The sequence below is a fragment of the Anomaloglossus baeobatrachus genome, chromosome 12, assembly GCF_048569485.1.
Source record: "Anomaloglossus baeobatrachus isolate aAnoBae1 chromosome 12, aAnoBae1.hap1, whole genome shotgun sequence".
NCBI lineage: Eukaryota > Metazoa > Chordata > Amphibia > Anura > Aromobatidae > Anomaloglossus > Anomaloglossus baeobatrachus.
The window spans coordinates 29491103-29511522 of record NC_134364.1 but is presented as its reverse complement, the minus strand read 5'-3'; the positions used below and the strand labels follow the sequence as shown (position 1 = coordinate 29511522).

Sequence of the window (20420 nt, the reverse complement as noted above, 5' to 3'; positions counted from 1 at the left end):
CATTCAACATGAACAACATGTGTACCCGAAAAACCACCAAAAATCCCGAAGGACAACAGGGCGGGTGCTGGGTCTCCCAATAGGAGCTAGAAGAAAAGGAATTTACGGTAAGTAACAAAATTCCCTTCTTCTTCGGCGCTCCATTGGGAGACCCAGACGATTGGGACGTCCAAAAGCTGTCCCTGGGTGGGTAAAGAAATACCTCATGTTAGAGCTGCAAAGACAGCCCTCCCCTACGGGGAGGCAACTGCCGCCTGCAGGACTCTTCTACCTAGGCTGGCGTCCGCCGAAGCATAGGTATGCACCTGATAATGTTTGGTGAAAGTGTGCAGACTCGACCAGGTAGCTGCCTGGCACACCTGTTGAGCCGTAGCCTGGTGTCGTAATGCCCAGGACGCACCCACGGCTCTGGTAGAATGGGCCTTCAGCCCTGATGGAACCGGAAGCCCAGCAGAAGGGTAGGCTTCAAGAATTGGTTCTTTGATCCATCGAGCCAGGGTGGCTTTGGAAGCCTGCGACCCCTTGCGCTGGCCAGCGACAAGGACAAAGAGTGCATCAGAGCGGCGCAGAGGCGCCGTGCGGGAAATGTAGATTCTGAGTGCTCTCATCAGATCTAACAAATGTAAATCCTTTTCATACCGGTGAACCGGATGAGGACAAAAAGAAGGTAAGGAGATATCCTGATTAATATGAAACGAGGATACTACCTTAGGGAGAAACTCCTGAATGGGGCGCAGCACTACCTTGTCCTGGTGGACCACCAGGAAGGGAGCCTTGGATGACAGCGCTGCTAGCTCGGACACCCTCCGAAGAGACGTGATCGCTACCAGAAAGGCCACTTTCCGTGATAGTCGAGAGAGTGAAACATCCGTCAGAGACTCGAAAGGCGGCTTCTGGAGAGCAACTAGTACCCTGTTCAGATCCCATGGATCTAACGGCCGCTCGTACGGGGGGACGATATGACCAAACCCCCTGCAGGAACGTGCGTACCTGCGGACGTCGTGCTAGACGCTTCTGAAAAAAACACCAATAGCGCCGAGACTTGCCCTTTAAGGGAGCCGAGCGACAAGCCCTTTTCCAACCCAGATTGCAGGAAGGAAAGAAAAGTAGGCCATGCCAATGGCCAGGGGGACACTCCTTGTACAGAGCACCAGTAAAAGAAAATCTTCCACTTCCGTGGTAGATCTTAGCAGACGTGGGCTTCATAGCCTGTCTCATGGTGGCAACGACCCCGTGGGATAATCCTGAGGACACTAGGATCTAGGACGCAATGGCCACACAGTAGGTTCAGGGCCGTAGAATTCAGATGGAAAAACGGCCCTTGGGACAGTAAGTCTGGCCGGTCTGGTAGTGCCCACGGTTGACCGACCGTGAGATGCCTGTCGCCAGAGCTCTTTGATCGTCATGAAAACCGGGACCTTGCTGTTGTGCCGATTCGTGAAACCCGTCCGGGTGCAGAGACCATTCTCCTGCGTCCACGCCCTGGTGACTGAGGAAGTCTGCTTCCCAGTTTTCTACGCCCGGGATGTGAACTGCGGATATGGTGTATGCTCTGTCTTCCACCCCTAGCAGAATCCGGCGGACTTCCTGGGAGGCTCGCCGACTGCGTAGTCCGCCTTGGTGGTTGATGTATGCCACCGCTGTGGATTGTCCGACTGAATTCGGATCTGTTTGCCTTCCAGCCACTGCAGGAAGTCTTGCAGGGCCATATGCACTGCCCAGAGCTCCAGACAATTGATCTGAAGAGTGGACTCTTCTGAAGAGAGTCCTTGATCGTCTGAGAAAGGGGGACGTTCCTGTGTAGGGACATCGACTTCCCCTCCCATAGCGAAGAATGTTCTATTGAAGTGGACGCAGATGAAACTGCGTGAAAGGGACTGCCTCTGGATGAGGTGTCTCCTTGAAGGAGAGACTGCACCCCCGTCTGTAGTGACCGCTGTTTGTCCAGTGGAAGCTTCACCATCGCTGAGAGAGTGTGAAACCCCAAGCTAAGATATGCCAGCGATTGGGTTTAACTTTGAAAAGTTGAGGACCCACCCGAAACTCTGGGAAGTCTCCAGCGCCATGTTCAGGCTGTGTTGGCATGCCTCTTAAAAGAGTGCCTTGACAAGTAGATGGTCTAAGTAAGGGATCACAGGGTGACCCTGAGAGTGCGGGAGTGGTCCCACTGCTGCCATGAACTTGGTGAAAACCCGTGGGGCTGTCGCCAGACCGAAGGGTAGGGCTACGAACCGAAGATGCTCGTCTTCAATAACGAATCGTAGCAAACGCCGGTGCTCTGGAGCAATCGGCACGTGGAGATAAGCATCCTGATGTCTATTGATGCTAGGAAATCTCCTTGAGACATTGAGGCAATGACGGAGCGGAGGGATTCCATCCGGAACCGCCTGGTTTTCACGTGCTTGTTGAGCAGTTTAAGGTCCAGAACGGAACGGAAGGAGTCGTCCTATTTTGTCACCCCGACCAGATCGGAGTAAAAAGTGTCTCTTGTTCCTGAGGAGGAACCGGGATTACGACTCCTACTGCCTGCAGAAGAGCCTCGGCTCGGCCGGTGAGGAAGTTTTTGCGACAAACTGTCTCTCACCCACCGGCCATTGACCTGTGGCAGTTAAATGTCGCTAAAGCGGGGGAGTCTGCCACCGACCGCGGACGCGGAGAGAGAGGGCTGAAAGTCATGAGGAAACCGCCTTGGTAGCGGTTCCTCCGGCTGCCTTCTCCGGGCGTGATTGAGCCCGCCAGGAACCTGCGCCCCTCTGAGCCTTTTGAGTCCTGTTGGACGAGGGCAATTGGGACGTGCCCGAGCCTGGGAAGGACCGAAACCTCGACTGTCCCTTCTCCTGATGGGTCTTGTTTGATAGCTGGGGTAAGGAAGAATCCGTACCCTTGGACAGTTGAATGATTTAATCCAACCGCTCACGAAACAGTCTGTCACCAGATAAAGGCAATCTGGTTAAGCACTTTTGTGGAAGCAGCATCTGCTCCAATCCCTTAACACTAGGAGCGTAACAACACGGAGTTGGCGGACGCCACTGACGTACGGCTCGTAGAGTCCAGGACAGCATAAACAGGTTGAGTCGCAATGCCGACATTGCGAGGTGAAGGACGCTACTGCGGCCAAGATGTACATGTGACCGCGTCCCTCTGCGCAATACTAGCTGAAATAGCTTGGAGTGCCTCTATGGCTGCGAATGCCGGGGCAACCGACCCGCCGATAGGGCTATCTGTCTGTCAATGGCATCTTTAAGTGAATTCCTATCTTCCACTGCAACTATAGATCTAGCCGCAAGCCTGCAGATTGGGGGATCCACCCTTGGAGCGCTTGAGCACGTCAGGGGGGAAGAGACAACGCGTATCTTCAATACGGTTGGAGAAACGCTTATCGGGATAAGCGTGGTGTTCCTGGACTGCTTCTCTGGAGTCAGAGTGACCAGAAAAGTACTCAATATACGCTTGAGATACCGAAATAGGGATTTCTTCTGCTGTGAAGCTGACCCCTCCACTGGAGGAGTTGAGGGAGAAATACCCAACCTTCCATCGATGGACGCTATAAGATTATTCACTATAGCGTCACCATCCGGTGTATCCGGATTGAGAGCGGTCTCAGGATCGGAGTCCTGAACAGCTACGTCTGCCTCATCATACAGAGAGTACTGTGATGAAGTCGAGGGCCGTTCTTAGGGAGCTCGCTTAGGCCGTCTGGGACTGTCGTCCGTGTCAGAGCCTGCACCCTGGGATGCATGGGACCCTCCTGGAGCCATGATTTGTTTCGAAATCCGGGTGGCCAGGGGCATTGAATCAACATTGCCCAAGGTCTGTCTGGACTGCAAAGTCTGTAAGATGTTAGTCATAGCCACAGACAATATATCAGCGGAAACTGCAACTCCGTCCCTGTCCCTGGACAGGGATCACAGGTGGTTCTTTTGGCCACCTGTAGCAGAGACCCCGTTGAGTAATTGCACACACTGGGGGTCCTGGAACAGTCGCATGCAGTACAAGCAGCATAGAAAGCCTGTGCCTTGGCACCCATGCCTTTTTTTTTTTGTTTTTTTGTTGCTGTCTAGCCATCTAGGAGCATTAGCCAAGAATAGCGACCGTACAGTGCAATGTATAGCATACAAGCATGAAGTACAATAAACACTTCAGCACATGCAGTACAAGGAGCATAGAAAGCCTGTGCCTTGGCACCTTTGCTTTTCTGCTGCCGTTGTCTAGTTATTCAGGAGCATTAGCCAGGAAAAGCGACATACAGTGAATGTATAGCATACAAGCATGAAAATAACCACTGCAGCACATGCAATCCAAGCAGCATTGAAAGCTTGTGCCTTAGCACCCTTGCTTTTCTGCTGCTGTTGTCTAGTCATCAAGGAGCATTAGCCAAGAATAGCGACATGCAGTGAATGTACAAGCATGAAAATAAACTCTGCAGTACATGCAATCCAAGCAGCATTGAAAGCTTGTGCCTTAGCACCATTGCTGTTTGCTGCCGCTGTCTAGCCATCTAGGCGGGTAGACAGCCAAGAATAGCCCTTACAGTGCAATGTAAAGCATACAAGCATAAAGGACACATGACACTGCAGCACATGCAAGACAAGCAGCATATAGAGTCTGTGCTTTAGCACCCCTGATCTTTTGCTGCTGTTTCTAGGTCTGCATCCTGAATAGCGACCGTACAAAAGGACACTTCGGCATTAGTGGGTCAGCACTTTAGTTGCCGCTTACCGCCCGCACAAAAGCGGGTGTGTGGCGCCGGAATCCTGTGCTGGTAGCTCAGTGTCTCCGTTTTCCCGCTCTGCGTGCCGGAATGGCTGCCGGCGTCCAGAGGAGAGGGGCGGGCCGAGGGCGTGCCCGAGACAAGAGCGGGAACCCGGCGCCCACTGTGTCTAGTAAAGGGGGCTGGAGAATGCAAATAAGGCTCCAGCCCTCGGCGCTGCTATAGAACAGCGTCTCTCCCTGTCCCTGAGTGACAGGGTGGGGGCGGGAACGAAGCGGCGCTAGGCCGCAAAAGCCGGGGACTAAAGTTAGAAGCGCCGCCGCCGTAAAAGCGCGGTCGGCGCGTCCCCGGCGCACTACAAGTCGCAGCTGCGCCGCCGCTCCAGGGGCGGTCGGCGCGGCGGTCCCCACACGTAAAGTCCCCCAGTAATCTGCAGGGACTATAAGCCCAGCGCACAGCGCTACAGTCCCCGGCGCACTAGCACACCCAGCAAGCCTGGAGTGTGCGTGTCCTGCCATACGGGGACACAGAGTACCTGAAAGTTGCAGGGCCTTGTCCCTGAACGGCACTCCCGCTCCACATCCAGCAGGTTCTATGGGTCTGTGGATGGAGCCCGGCCTCAGGGCTTGGTGGCCGGAAAGATCCCACTTCCTCAGAGCCCCTCAGGGGGATGGGGAAGGAAAACAGCATGTGGGCTCCAGCCTCCGTACCAGCAATAGGTACCTCAACCTTAAAAACCGCAAGTGGGGTGAGAAGGGAGCATGCTGGGGGCCCTAGTATGGGCCCTCTTTTCTTCCATCCGATATAGTCAGCAGCTACTGCTGACTGAACAGTGGAGCTTATGCATGGATGTCTGACCTCCTTCGCACAAAGCAGAAAACTGGTGAGCCAGTGATCCCACTGGGGGTGTATAGCCAGAAGGGGAGGGGCCTTACACTTTTTAGTGTAATTGCTTTGTGTGGCCTCCGGAGGCAGTGCTATACACCAATCGTCTGGGTCTCCCAATGGAGCGCCGAAGAAAAATAAAAAACTGGACATGTTCGGTATCGCCGTAATCGTACTGATGAGGAGGAATCATATTGTGAGGTCATTTTTACCATAAAATGTACACTGTAAAAATAATTTGCCAAAATAATGTCAGAATTCAGGTTGTTTTTTTTTATGTCATCACAATTGGATTTTTTTCTGTTTCGCAGTATGCTATGTAGTAGCATCAATGGTGTAGTTAAAAATTACATCTTGTCATATGGTTTATGTGGACAGAAAAATAAAGTTATGGCTTTGGGAAGAAGGGGTGGAAAAAACGAAAAATTGAAATTGGTCTCATCGTGAAGGGGTTAAAGTGATCCTGACTGCGGATACATACTGTCCGATCACAGACAGCATGCATCAGACACTGGCTGTGCGATCTCAGCCAGGTATGTTTGGCTCAGACGCTAGTTGACGCTAGTGGAAAGAGAACCCCAAAACATACTTTACTAATCGGCTGAGGACTGAGCCATGCTGGAAACTAGTCACAGGCAGTGTAGCGCCTGGTCCCGCCAGATCCCGAGGTGGGCGCTCTCCCCTCACATCTGCCCAGCCCCAGCATGGCCCCCACGTGCACTCCTGGTCCCAGCCTCCGGCAGCGACATCCTTCCTCTTACCGGTCCCATGGCTCTGCAGGCTCTGCTCCTGGTTCGGCTCCTGCGGTGCGTCAAGCTCCAGGGGCTGCTGCAGCCTCTTCCTGTCTCCCGGCCACACAGAGATCTGCAGCGAGTGATTCTAGGCTGTGCGCGAGGCCACGCCCCCTTTCTTAAAGTGGTAGCGCTCCATTATCTGTAAGTGACCTCAGAGGTCACCTGTTACCATATGGGTATTTAAGTTCGCCTCCCCTGGCAATAGGCGCCAGAGCAACGCTCCTATTAGTGCATTGCTAATGTCCAGGCCCTTGAGTACCATTGTTTGCATCCGTGCATTATCTACCTGTTTCTAATCCTCTGTCTCGCCGTGCCATCTGTACCATTCCTGCTGTGGACGTCACCGGCCATACCTACAGTGGACGTCACCGGTGCCGTACCTACTGTGGACGCCACCTGCTGTGAACATCTCCGGTGCCATAACAGTGTTCTGCCTGCTGCGGACGTCACACCCGTGCTACGCCTGGCCTTACAGAGACTCCTACTACCAGTTCCTGGCTGCCGTGCATCTAGGCCCTTTGAGGAGGCACCGCAGTCCCTGTATAGGGGTTCGCTGCTGGTCGTCTTCTCGGGGGGAGTCCGGTGCACGGTCCAGTGAGTCCACCTCCGGACGCTCACCGCTCCTCGGTGGGCACTGCCGGCAGCCAGCGAAGGCGCTCAACACAGTGAAATCCTAGGTGCATTGCCCCCTGGGAAGTGTGCAAATCAAAAAAGGTCCATGGAGAATCTGTTAGGACCTTTTTGATTTGCATACTTCCCAGGGGGCAATGCACCTAGGATTTCACTGAGTTGAGCGCCGTTGTTAGCCGCCGGCAGTGTTTTCTCTGGCTGGTCTGCCCCCGATATCAGTAATTGTTTTGTTTTGCTGGTCTACTATGCATTGCTCCCACCTGGCCAGAATCCTACTCCACACTGATGAGGGGCAATACCCCGAAACAGCTGTCTGTGGATGGATACCTGACCTTGGTATTTCTCTTGTCATATCTTTAAACTCGTCAAGAGCTCAATATTGACTAAAAGGGCCACTTAATATGGTGGTTATGGTGGTCTCCTAAAAAGAGCCACTCCTTGGCCGGGTCCTTCCCGGAGGGATATCTGGCTATTTTCTGTGTCGAGACTCCTAACAGAACAAGGAAGCCGCGGAGACACCATCACATGTTTCTCAACGCTGGCAGGAAACTAGCCAGGTCTTTCACCAGGAAGGAAAAACCACGGGAAGGGCAGTCTCCGGTCAAGGAAACCACCGAGGCCAAAACATGGTACAACAGACAGCTGTTTCGGGGTATTTCCCCCTCATCAGTGTGGAGTAGGAAACTGGCTAGTGGGAGCAATGCCTGTGTGGAGACTCCTAACAGAGGCTGCACGGATCGTTTTGATTTGGGTGTGTGTATAGAAGGAGAAATTGGTCACCGGCGGCTTTTCAGAGTGAAAACACCTGGGCTGAGATAATACAGCCAATGCCTGCTCTATGAAGCCCATGCATCAACAATGGATACCAGGTAAACGAGTCTTCTGTCAACAAGTCTATTTTTCCATCTCTCCGGAGTGTAACGTTTATCATGGGGGACTATTATTCTACAGACACTCGGAGGAAAAACAAGGTAATACAAAGAGAACAACACGAAGGACACTTACCACAAAGCCAAATCCACTTTTTAAGTTAATCTCTCTGATACGTCCATATCCCTTGAAGAACTTCTCCACGTCTCTTTCACGAGCATGAGGACTGAGCCTCCCTATAAACACTCTGCAGCCACTCATCTTATCTGTAGGAAAGAAAACAAAATGTACAACGTTCTAGAAAGAAAGATAAAAATGGCTACATCCTGCACACTATATAGGACTTGTATAGGACCAGTGTGACGACCGCCCCCAGAAACAGGCCCTCTCACAACAGCAGAGGACCCGCTCATAGAGAAGTACATGATATAATGTAAGAGGGGTCATCATCGTCTCCAACGGGCAGAAATGAGGACACTACCCTAGAAAATCAGCTGCGTCTCATATACCCGGATACTGTGCAGGTGTCCAGCGCCAAGTAGGATAGTCCATGTCTTCTCCTGTCCGTGTGAAGACCAGGAATGATCAGGTGAGCTCCCAGTCTTACACAAAGGGGCTGCGCAGGAGGAGGCACAAATCCCAGGAGCTTTTCTTCTACATATTGTGCAGATGTCAGATGCCTTGGAGACGGGAGATCACAATTAAATGTATTTTTACACTTTTAGCCTTGTGTAATTGTTTCTTTGTGGGAGGGAGTATAGATGTGTTAAAGCAAGACTTAGCAATACAGTGGTACCTCGCTTAACGAGTAACCCAGTTAACGAGAATTTCACTTAATGAGCAAAGCTTTCTGTAAGTTTGTAACTCAGTTTACGAGAAAGCCTTGCCGTACGAGCAAAATCCTCACCGCACACACTTCCGGTTCCATACATCCACCGCGCTCAGATCCGCTCTTGCAGTCCAAACAAGCACACGCACAAACACACACACACACACACAGTATTATGCTCACCTTACATCGCAGACCTCATGGTTCTTGTAGTTCACCGGTACATTGCGACAAGAGAGGACTCCTCACCGCACACACTTCCGGTTCCATACATCCACCGCGCTCTGACCCGCTCTTGCAGTCCACACAAGCACACACACACACACACACACACACACACACACACACACACACAGTATTATGCTCACCTTACATCGCAGACCTCATGGTTCTTGTAGTTCACCGGTACATTGCGACAAGAGAGGAATCCTCACCGCACACACTTCCGGTTCCATACATCCACCGCGCTCTGACCCGCTCTTGCAGTCCACACAAGCACACACACACACACACACACACACACACACACACACACACACACACACACACACAGTATTATGCTCACCTTACATCGCAGACCTCATGGTTCTTGTAGTTCACCGGTACATTGCGACAAGAGAGGAATCCTCGCCGCGAACTACAAGACCCAGGAGGCCAGCGATGGAACGGAAGGTAAGGTGAGCATAACATGTGTGCCTTCCGTTCCATCGCCGGCCTCCTGGGTCCTGTAGTTCGCCGCTCCAGGTTGTGTATCGGCAACCATAGCGATGAAGCAGGAACTTCCTCTGTCAGCCACTACTCAAAGGCAGCGCGCTGGCCAATCAGAGGCTCCTGCCTTTGACGTCAGCGCTCTGGGTGCGAAAGTTCCTCCCTTGTCGTGATGGTAACCCGATACACAGCCCGTACCGGCGAACAGCAAGTCCCAGCAAGCCGGCGATGGAATGGAAGGTAAGGTGAGCATAATATGTGTGCCTTCCGTTCCATCGCCGGCCTCCTGGGTCCTGTAGTTCGCCGCTCCAGGCTGTGTATCGGCAACCATAGCGATGAAGCAGGAACTTCCTCTGTCAGCCACTACTCAAAGGCAGCGCGCTGGCCAATCAGAGGCTCCTGCCTTTGACGTCAGCGCTCTGGGTGCGAAAGTTCCTCCCTCGTCGTGATGGTAACCCGATACACAGCCCGTACCAGCGAACAGCAAGTCCCAGCACGCCGGCGATGGAATGGAAGGTAAGGTGAGCATAATATGTGCGTGTTTGTGTGCGTGCGTGCGCGTGTGTGCGTGTGTGTGTGGGGAATGGCAGAATATGGGACATTTAACAAGTTGTGGAAGGAATTTTCTGCATTGTAATGATTTCCTATGGGAAATCTTGCTTTGCTGAACGAGTAGCTTGGGTAACAAGCACAGGCCCAGAACGGATTGTTCTCGCTAACCAAGGCAGCCGACGTGGAATACTGCAATGTGTGAACACATGCCACATTCTTCGCCTGTATATGAGGAATACCAGATCCACACTTAAAAGGGTGGGTTGTCTCCTTTCAGAAAACCTTTCCTGATGTGGACTGGTGAGGAGCTGTCCCTACCATTCTTGGTACTCTATACGAGCAAGTCAAGACGCTCAGGACAGGCTCGACTCGTATACAGAGTATAATGTAAGTCTATGGGGAAATCTATCATTCTACTAGAATAATGCTCGACTTCCCCATGGATTGCCATTATACTTGGGTACACAAGTGTGGCGCAAGCTGCAGAGCTCATGGATTGGCTGCAGTGATGTCAAGCATACGTCAGCGCTGCAGCCAAACACAGATTATGGCAGCTGTGGAGACTGACCTGGACCGGGAATGAACGAACTGCATGTCAGGAAGATTTCTGAATAGGGACAACCATTTTAAACCCGTCGCTATAATTTTAGATGACAATTGACAGTAAAAAGAACAGATCAGTCACAGATTCGGACCGATGTGGAGCTTCCTATACACTGAAGAGGACCGCAGCTGTCTTGCAAAAAGAGGACATAAATCATCATGATACTGAGAAACAATCTATAGCTCCCTCCCTGGTAAGGACGGATCTATGCTCAACTTACTCTAATTGCATGTGATTAAAGGGAATCAATCAGGTAGCAGGTTTTTTATTTTTAATCCGAGAGCAGCATGATTTAGCCACTGAGAGCTTGATTCCAGGGATGTGTCACTTATTAGGATGTGTGCTGTAGTTTCAATAAAATAAGTGTTTTATCTGCAGGAGATCATCACTACTGGACTAGATGCAACAAACAGTCAGGCTAATGTGTGTAACTCCACCCCCGCCACTGATTGGCAGCTTGCTGACAATGCAGTTTATACAGTAAGCAGCCAATCAGTGGTGTGGGCGGGGTTATACACAGCTCAGCATTCTGAGAACTCTTAGATCTGCAACAGAGAAAACACACGGATTCTAGCAAAACTGCACCAAGTAGTAAAGTAAGTGACATCACTGGAATCAGGCTCTCTGCCCCTACACTGTATTGCTTTCAGTAGCAGAGTAAAATCCTGCTGACCAATTCCTTTAAAATAGGAGATCCACTACACTGACAGTTATCTATTTAAGGTCCCTTAATCTTTAAGTAGTGCCTAAGGATAGGTCATAAATATCTGATAGCAGGGGTATTTGTTTTAGAAGTACTTTAGTTTTGGGTCATTACAATGGTGTAAATAAAAATGTGCAGGTATGTTGGAAAAGCTACGGTACTTTGTAACGAGCACAGGACAGGACATCACATACAGCATGTGTGGTATAATGCCTGGGGTAAACAGCACAGAACAGAGCGCACAGTACCCCTAAGGCCTAGGACAGACGGCAAGTAAAATCAGACAAGTGCAATGCGATAGAAAAAAAATTTGCATTCCTCTCGGACCAATGATAAACACTATGGGGGTCGATCCCATCTGTGATTTTTTTTATTTCTGAGCCCTTATCTGACGGAGAAAATCGCAGAATGCTGCGAGAATCAGAAGGTCTCGGATCACTCGCACCCATACAAGTCTGTGCGTGCGAATGAAACTTTGGACTGCACTCGGATGACATCCAAGTGCATTGCGACATACGCACAGACTGACAATGGAGGAGTTGTAGAGATTAATCCCTCCCTCTCTCCTGCAGCTGTGATCTGAGCGCAAAATCAGATGACAGTATAAGGACACTCGGCTGACGCTCGCAGCACGGCGGGAGCCGAGGCTCATTAGCACCTCGCATCGGATGCGAAGTGTAGCCCCAGCCTTAATACTCTTCCTCTCGGAGCACTCAGCCAAAATACTATTATAGAAGACAGTAAATATTCAAGGGAATCTGTCAGCAGGAAAAAAACATACCAAAGCCGTGGCTAATCTTCAACAAAGGGTACATTAAGTGTCAAACCTCTGGAACACTTGTTAAAATGTAACTTAAGTTAAAAAGGAAAAATACCAAATACAGACAAAACCAAAAACTGATTTTTCACTGTAAACAGCAGATAAAGGGATTTATAGATAAAGCATTAGATGGCAAGATACGCAGTATAAGCATCAGACATACTGACCCTAGTACACCCTGGCATTCCCAGGTTCATAGTGTACTTTCCAAGCACTCGGTCACAGAGCCCTGCTGCCTGGAGGAAATGAACCGAATTCCTCCTGGCAGCATTTGTCTTTCAGTCATCAGGACAGTGTGGGCGCGGTTCAGTCACGGCTCTGTATAATGAGCGTCTGCTGTAACGTGCCTCTTGCAGTGACTGACAGCCTACAGCATATAGAGCCGGCTGTCAGTCAGTGGAAGGAAGGGCTGCTCACTGAATGTAGAGCGATGACTAAAAGTCGAATGCCGTAAGTCCATTTCTTCTCGGCAGCGTGGCTCTTGGTGCAGAAGCTGGGCAAGTTCGGATCGCTATTAGGCTGCAGATTAATGGGATTTTTTGTTAAATGACAGGTTCCCTTTAAAATGTATTTGCAGGACACAATCTCCCAGAGAATCTGCTTTGAGAGCTGATAAATGAAAGGCCGATCAGACACAACAAGGTGTACCGCACTTTATCTGATGGGACTTTACATTTTCTTTACTGCTCCTGGCCACAGTCTTGTGGTCTTAGGAGAAAGCAATGTCAATTCTAGCGATTGCTATAATATTTTGTCCTAGGTACACGGAGCCTGCTTGTAAGCTCTTTGATACATGGATTGCAAGCTTTGCTGTGAAGCCGGCTGGATTGCTGAATCCGTCCAGGTTCAGCGCCCCCGCGCTCCTCCGATGCCAACACCTAGAGTATACCACCAACCTGCTCTCTCCCTCACACCTCTGCTGTAGGTTCTCCATCAACCATATGTGTCTATTTAGCTTTTAGCAAACCAAAAAAAACAACCAAAAAAAAATCTCACAATCAAGGAAAAAACACTGCACCCAGTGATTGGCTGCAGCAAGGATCAATAAAATCCAACTTTGTAATATAGTGTTCACATGTTCCTGCCGAGACGAGGTAGGGACCACATACAGTGATCCTGCCATTCTCCTTCCCACGGCCAGAACATGGGATCCCAGCCATACACACGTGGTCAAAATTGTTGGTACCCCTCGTTTGATGAAAGAAAACCCCACAATGGCCACAGAAATAACCTGAATCTGACAACATAGACCAGAGGAAGCGAAGGAAAGTTGTCTCAGGAGATTAGAAAGAAAATTATAGACAAGCATGTTAAAGGCAAAGGTTATAAGACCATCTCTAAGCAGCTTGATGTTCCCGTGACTACAGTTGCACACATTACTCATAAGTTTAAGACTCATGGGACTGTAGCAAAGCTCCCTGGACGTGGCCGCAGGAGGAAAATTGATGACAAATTAAAAAGACGGACATTACGTATGGTAACAAAAGAGCCCAGAAAAACGTCAAAAGAGATTAAAGGTGAACTTCAAACACAAGGAACATCAGTGTCAGTTCGCACCATCTGTCATTCTTTGAGCCAATGTGGAAAATCAAAAGTCAGACTGGAATTTGCCAAACTACACATTGACAAGCCACAAAGCTTCTGGGAGAATGTCCTATGGATGGAGGAGACAAAAATTGAACTTTTTGGCAAGGCACATCAGCTCTATGTCCACAGACGGAAAAATTAAGCATATCAAGAAAAGAACACTGTCCCTACTGTGAAACATGGAGGAGGCTCTTATGTTCTGGGGCTGCTTTGCTGCATCTGGCACAGGGTGTCTTGAATACACCCCACCTATTGTCTCCTCCCCATAATCCTATAGAATGTAAGCCCGCAAGGGTAGGGCCCTCTTCCCTCTGTACTAGTCTGTCTACTGTAACTTGTATACGTATTTTGTATGTAACCCCCTTCTCATGTACAGCACCATGGAATTAATGGTGCTCTATAAATAAATAATAATAATAATAATCTGTGCAGTGTAAAATGAAATCTCAAAGACTATCAAGGGATTCTAGAGAGAAATGTGCTGCTCAATTTCAAAGCTTGGTCTCAGTCGCAGGTCATGGGTCTTGCAACAGGATAATGACCCAAAATACACAGCTAAAAACACCCAAGACTGGCTAAGAGGAAAACATTGGACTATTCTGAAGTGGCTTCTATGAGCCCTGACCTAGATCCTATTGAGCATCTTTGGAAAGAGCTGAAACATCTGGAAAAGGCAACCTTCACACACCACAGACACAAGGAGCAGTTTGCTCTTAAGGAGCGGCCAAAATACCTGTGGAGAGGAGCAGAAGCCTCATTGACCGTTACAGGAACCATTTGATTACAGTGATTGCCTCAAAAGGTTGTGCAACCAAATATTAAGGAGGAGGAGGGCGCCATCATTTCTGTCCAGGCCTATTTCATGAGTTTTATTTTTTCAAAAATTTTGTGGAAGCAAAAAAGCAGCAATATCTGACCTTCATTTGATTATTTTCATAGATTTTTTTTATTTATTATTACTTTTGTCAGATTCTATGACCATTGTGGGTTTTTCTTTCATTAAATGAAGGGGACCAATAGTTTTGACCACGTGTGTAGTTATGCAATTTTTCAGTGCTTGGACTCTGGACCTGGATGCTGTGACCGCGCTCTTGCCCAAGCTTTTCTGTGTGTTCTCATCCAAAACGGAGTCAGAAAACGGCTTCCCTACAGATACACTCAGCTGTACCCGATCTGCAACAGTTCCAGACGCTGCAGAACAATCTGCACAAACTCATGGAGACTTCCCAACATCGAAAAATAGAGCACCGCCTTCCTGGTGGGTCATCAGCTCGGTCTCTCTACACTCCGTCCTATACTGGCATGCCATGAAGCATCGGACCAGTGACTGGCTATATCGGTTACATTGTGTCCACCCATATCCTGTCCACCGCCATTAACTTGAGAACGGCGGCAGCTATAGGCATAGAAGTGGTGTCTAGGTATAGTAAAGTAGCCATGCGCTACGCAATGAAACCACCTATAGCACCACCTGGTGGAAAACAACGGAGTTAGCATTTTTATCTCGAAAATGGAATAAGAGAAAAAAAGTGAATTACAAAGTTGCAGGGAATCATCAATTCAATACGAATCGACACCTTGCATACAGAAATGTGAAACCCATGACCCCCCCAAACATTGAATGCTGGTCACGCATATGGCGCTCATTTAACTTTGATGCTCTTGGTGGCCCCCGTCAGCTGCAATGCACATCTGGCCTCTGCACAGCATACTGTATCTTGCTGCACGTTGTGCAATATGGCAGGTGACACGTTTGCACAAGCATCTGTGATACGTCGTCGTAGGTCCTGCAATGTTGGTGGAGGGGTCGCATACACCGGCTGTTTGATGTGACCTCACAGAAAGAAGTCCAATGGGGTCAGGTCAGGTGAGCGTGGAGGCCACTCCACACAGCCACCATACCCAATGACTTGTAGGAAGGTCTCCATGAGGTATCGCTTCACGTCCGCAGCCTTGTGAGTTTTACACGTTCTAATTATAGCATTTCTGCATGCAAGGTGTCGATTCATATTGAATTGATGATGCCCTACAACTTTGTAATTCACTTTTTTTCTCTATCTCGTTCCGTTTTTAAAATAAAAATGCTAACTCCGTTGTTTTCCACCAGGTGGCGCTATAGGTGGTTTCATTGTGTAGTGCATGGCTACTTTACTATACCTAGACACCACTTCTATGCCTATAGCGGCTGCCGTTCTCAAGATAATGGCGGTGGACAGGATATGGGTGGACACACTGTATAAATTCCCCAAATGGCCAAGTGTGCAGAAGCCGGCAGTGACTAAGCTAGCTATGCCACTGAAGTGCCCGCCACACTAGGGGGATTGGGTTTTAACCGTAGCTGAACTAGCATATTTGTAGATAAAACAGGAATCTAAAAATAAAAATATATTCTTTTATGGCACGTTTTGACCTGAACATGACTATAGCCTATGTCGAATTAATGTGTTTCACTAACTTTATAACACAGCAACAGTATGTAAACAAAAAAAAAAAAATGAATCACTTGGTTCAATCTTGTTTCCAAATCTAAAATATTAAGCGTAAAAAAAAGGTTACCAAAATAAAATAAGTGCCTACATTTCCTATAGTGACTGCAGTGACTATACTTCAGCTCTCAGCAGCCACCACTAGGGGGAGCACAAGCGTCTGCATGCGGTCAGATAACCTCTTCCCAACATGTCACATATTTAGTCACACGCTGGATGCAATCGCCTGTCGTATCGATGACCCCTCCAGGATAATCAGCCACGTGAGAAAAGAATTGTACAATGTGTCTGAATACAGCAAGGCATGAGCCGATACCATCACATCAGGCTTCAGAAGACAAAGCCCAAAACATTGCAAATCTGACTGATAACTAGTGATGAGCGGGCACTACCATGCTCAGTACTCGTAACTAGTGATGAGCGGGCACTACCATGCTCAGTACTCGTAACTAGTGGTGAGCGGGCACTACCATGCTCAGTACTCGTAACTAGTGGTGAGTGGGCACTACCATGCTCAGTACTCGTAACTAGTGATGAGCGGGCACTACCATGCTCAGTACTCGTAACTAGTGATGAGCGGGCACTACCATGCTCAGTACTCGTAACTAGTGGTGAGCGGGCACTACCATGCTCAGTACTCGTAACTAGTGGTGAGCGGGCACTACCATGCTCAGTACTCGTAACTAGTGGTGAGCGGGCACTACCATGCTCAGTACTCGTAACTAGTGGTGAGCGGGCACTACCATGCTCAGTACTCGTAACTAGTGGTGAGCGGGCACTACCATGCTCAGTACTCGTAACTAGTGATGAGCGGACACTACCATGCTCAGTACTCGTAACTAGTGATGAGCGGGCACTACCATGCTCGGGTGCTCAGTACTGGTAACTAGTGATGAGCGGACACTACCATGCTCGGGTGCTCAGTACTGGTAACTAGTGATGAGCGGGCACTACCATGCTCGGGTGCTCAGTACTCGTAACTAGTGATTCGGCCTCCCTTCTGCCCCGGGCCATTATTCGGCCTCCCTTCTGCCCCTGGGCCTCCCGGCCATTACTTGGCCTCCCTCCTGCCCCGGGCCTCCCAGCCATTATTCGGCCTCCCTCCTGCCCCTGGGCCTCCCGGCCATTACTTGGCCTCCCTCCTGCCCCGGGCCTCCCGGCCATTATTCGGCCTCTCTCCTGCCCCCGGGCCATTATTCGGTCTCTCTCCTGCCCCCGGGCCTCCCGGCCATTACTCGGCCTCTCTCCTGCCCCCGGGCCATTACTCGGCCTCTCTCCTGCCCCCGGGCCATTACTCGGCCTCTCTCCTGCCCCCCGGGCCATTACTCGGCCTCTCTCCTGCCCCCGGGCCATTACTCGGCCTCTCTCCTGCCCCCGGGCCATTACTCGGCCTCTCTCCTGCCCCCGGGCCATTACTCGGCCATTACTCGGCCTCCCTCCTGCCCCGGGCCTTACTCGGCCTCCCTTCTGTCCCGGGCCTCCCGGCCATTACTCGGCCTCTCTCCTGCCCCCGGGCCATTACTCGGCCTCTCTCCTGCCCCCGGGCCATTACTCGGCCTCTCTCCTGCCCCCGGGCCATTACTCGGCCTCTCTCCTGCCCCCGGGCCTCCCGGCCATTACTCGGCCTCCCTCCTGCCCCGGGCCTTACTCGGCCTCCCTTCTGTCCCGGGCCTCCCGGCCATTATTCGGCCTCTCTCCTGCCCCCCGGGCCATTACTCGGCCTCTCTCCTGCCCCCCGGGCCATTACTCGGCCTCTCGCCTGCCTCCCGGGCCATTACCCGGCCTCTCGCCTGCCTCCCGGGCCATTACCCGGCCTCTCGCCTGCCTCCCGGGCCATTACCCGGCCTCTCGCCTGCCTCCCGGGCCATTACCCGGCCTCTCGCCTGCCTCCCGGGCCATTACCCGGCCTCTCGCCTGCCTCCCGGGCCATTACCCGGCCTCTCGCCTGCCTCCCGGGCCATTACCCGGCCTCTCGCCTGCCCCCGGGCCATTACCCGGCCTCTCGCCTGCCCCCGGGCCATTACCCGGCCTCTCGCCTGCCCCCGGGCCATTACCCGGCCTCTCGCCTGCCCCCGGGCCATTACCCGGCCTCTCGCCTGCCCCCGGGCCATTACCCGGCCTCTCGCCTGCCCCCGGGCCATTACCCGGCCTCTCGCCTGCCCCCGGGCCATTACCCGGCCTCTCTCCTGCCCCCGGGCCATTACTCGGCCTCTCTCCTGCCCCCGGGCCATTACGCGGCCTCTCTCCTGCCCCCGGGCCATTACGCGGCCTCTCTCCTGCCCCCGGGCCATTACGCGGCCTCTCTCCTGCCCCCGGGCCATTACGCGGCCTCTCTCCTGCCCCCGGGCCATTACGCGGCCTCTCTCCTGCCCCCGGGCCATTACGCGGCCTCTCTCCTGCCCCCGGGCCATTACGCGGCCTCTCTCCTGCCCCCGGGCCATTACGCGGCCTCTCTCCTGCCCCCGGGCCATTACGCGGCCTCTCTCCTGCCCCGGGCCTCCCGGCCATTATTCCAGCAGCCTCCCTTCTGCCCCGGGCCTCCCGGCCATTATTCCAGCAGCCTCCGTGGTGTCTGGCGCCATCATGTGTGTCTGTGATTATGGAGGGAACACACAGGAGCATGGTGCCTCCGCCGTCCTGGGCCCTGACGCCCGCAGCCTGGAGATCACGTGTCCCCAGTGATGGCTCCATACAATAGCAATAGTGATCAGGCCCATCACCCGCTGTGGTCAGACTACAACTCCCAGCGTGCACTGGCGGGCGGGCTGCAGGCACACACCGTGCACAGCCTCCATTTTCCCCGCTCCGCCGCTCCCTGGAGATACCGGGCATAGTATTGTCTGCTGCTCACATCCCGCCCCGGGGGCCTCCCTGTGCAGTCCCGTACATCACCCTGCACCCTCCGCTCCCCGGGAGGACCCGCGCCCTCCCCTGCACCCATCCACCATCACCCTCCACCGCAAACTCACCAACGCCACCGCCGCTTCCCGAGAATGAAATGGCGACCGAGCACCTCCGGATATGACTCTAACAAGATGGCGGCGCGGGGAGAGGCGTGTTGTCATGGAAACCGCAGGGCTCCGGCCTGGCCGTGCTCTGCTCATCATGGCGCCTCAGTTGTGGTAAATATTAGCAGCTTTTGTGAAGAGATTCCTCCACTGCAGATGTGCACAAAAGTCATTTTCTGGCCACTTGTAGAACATATTTCTCTATGGGCAATAGATGCCCCCGAAATCTCCTCAAAAATAGAAAAAAAAAAAGTGGAATAAACCCCCCTCACCTTTAAAATCCTGCACCATTACTAAATAACTGCAAACAGTCCTACAAGGTGTACACTACGCCTGAATACAGGTATAAACATTGATGTTCATTGTTTCTTGCTTCACATGTCCATTTTTCTCATATTTCATGCACCTGATTCAATAATAAGCGCTCAACTCGAAACACATGAGCGCTGCTAAAAAAAAAAAAAAAATGATGTGCTCCCTGAGACGTGCACAAATCTTACTCCAGTCAGGGACCAGAATCAGCAGAAAACATGCCACGGCTCATCATGAATTAGGCGAGCAGACATCGCCCGTCACACCCCAGTTACTCCCATACTGGCAGAGCTGACAAAAACCTGCATGAAAACACCAAACGTTTTGCTCAATTCCATATTCCGCCAAAATTTTGCAACTTTATAGCGTAATCCAACAACATGGACATGCACAGCCCCATGATGGTAGACGGACATTTGCGTGCACCACGCCTGAGTGATGCCAAAACAATGGTGCCTGGCCAAGGGCTGGACTGGGACTAAAATTCAGCCCTGGCATTTGGGGGTACACAGGCCCACTTTTCGCGTGGTGAATGTGTAATATATTTGTGCACTTGTATATGTGAGTACTGTATGGCACTATGTGACACTGTATCACTCTGTCACATTGTATGGCACTATGTGACACTGTATCACTGTCACTGTATGGTGCTATGTGACACTGTATGGCACTATGTGAGCACTGTATGGCATTATGTGACACTGTATGGCACTATATGGCACTGTATCACTGTCACACTGTATGGTGCTATGTGAGCACTGTATGGCATTATAAGTACTGTATGGCACTATGTCAGTACTGTATGGCATTATGTGAGTACTGTATGGCACTATGTCAGTACTGTATGGCACTATGTGAGTACTGTATGGCATTATGTGACACTGTATGGCACTATGTGAGTACTGTATGGCGTTATGTGAC

At 51.2% G+C, this 20420-nt stretch overlaps 1 protein-coding gene across 2 annotated transcripts in view; it reads right to left on the bottom strand.

Moving 5' to 3' along the window:
* LOC142258069 (serine/arginine-rich splicing factor 5-like) overlaps positions 1-19239 on the bottom strand; it is a 34460-nt gene extending 15221 nt beyond the window's left edge. For both annotated transcript variants that reach the window (XM_075330515.1, XM_075330516.1), the window contains exons 1-2: positions 19149-19239; positions 8026-8156 (exon numbers count right to left, since the gene is read on the bottom strand). In XM_075330515.1, coding sequence (XP_075186630.1) covers positions 8026-8151 — 126 coding nt within the window. In that variant the 5' untranslated portion in view covers positions 8152-8156; positions 19149-19239. The remainder of the gene's footprint in view (positions 1-8025; positions 8157-19148) is intronic.
* Between the last annotated feature and the right edge of the window lie 1181 nt (positions 19240-20420).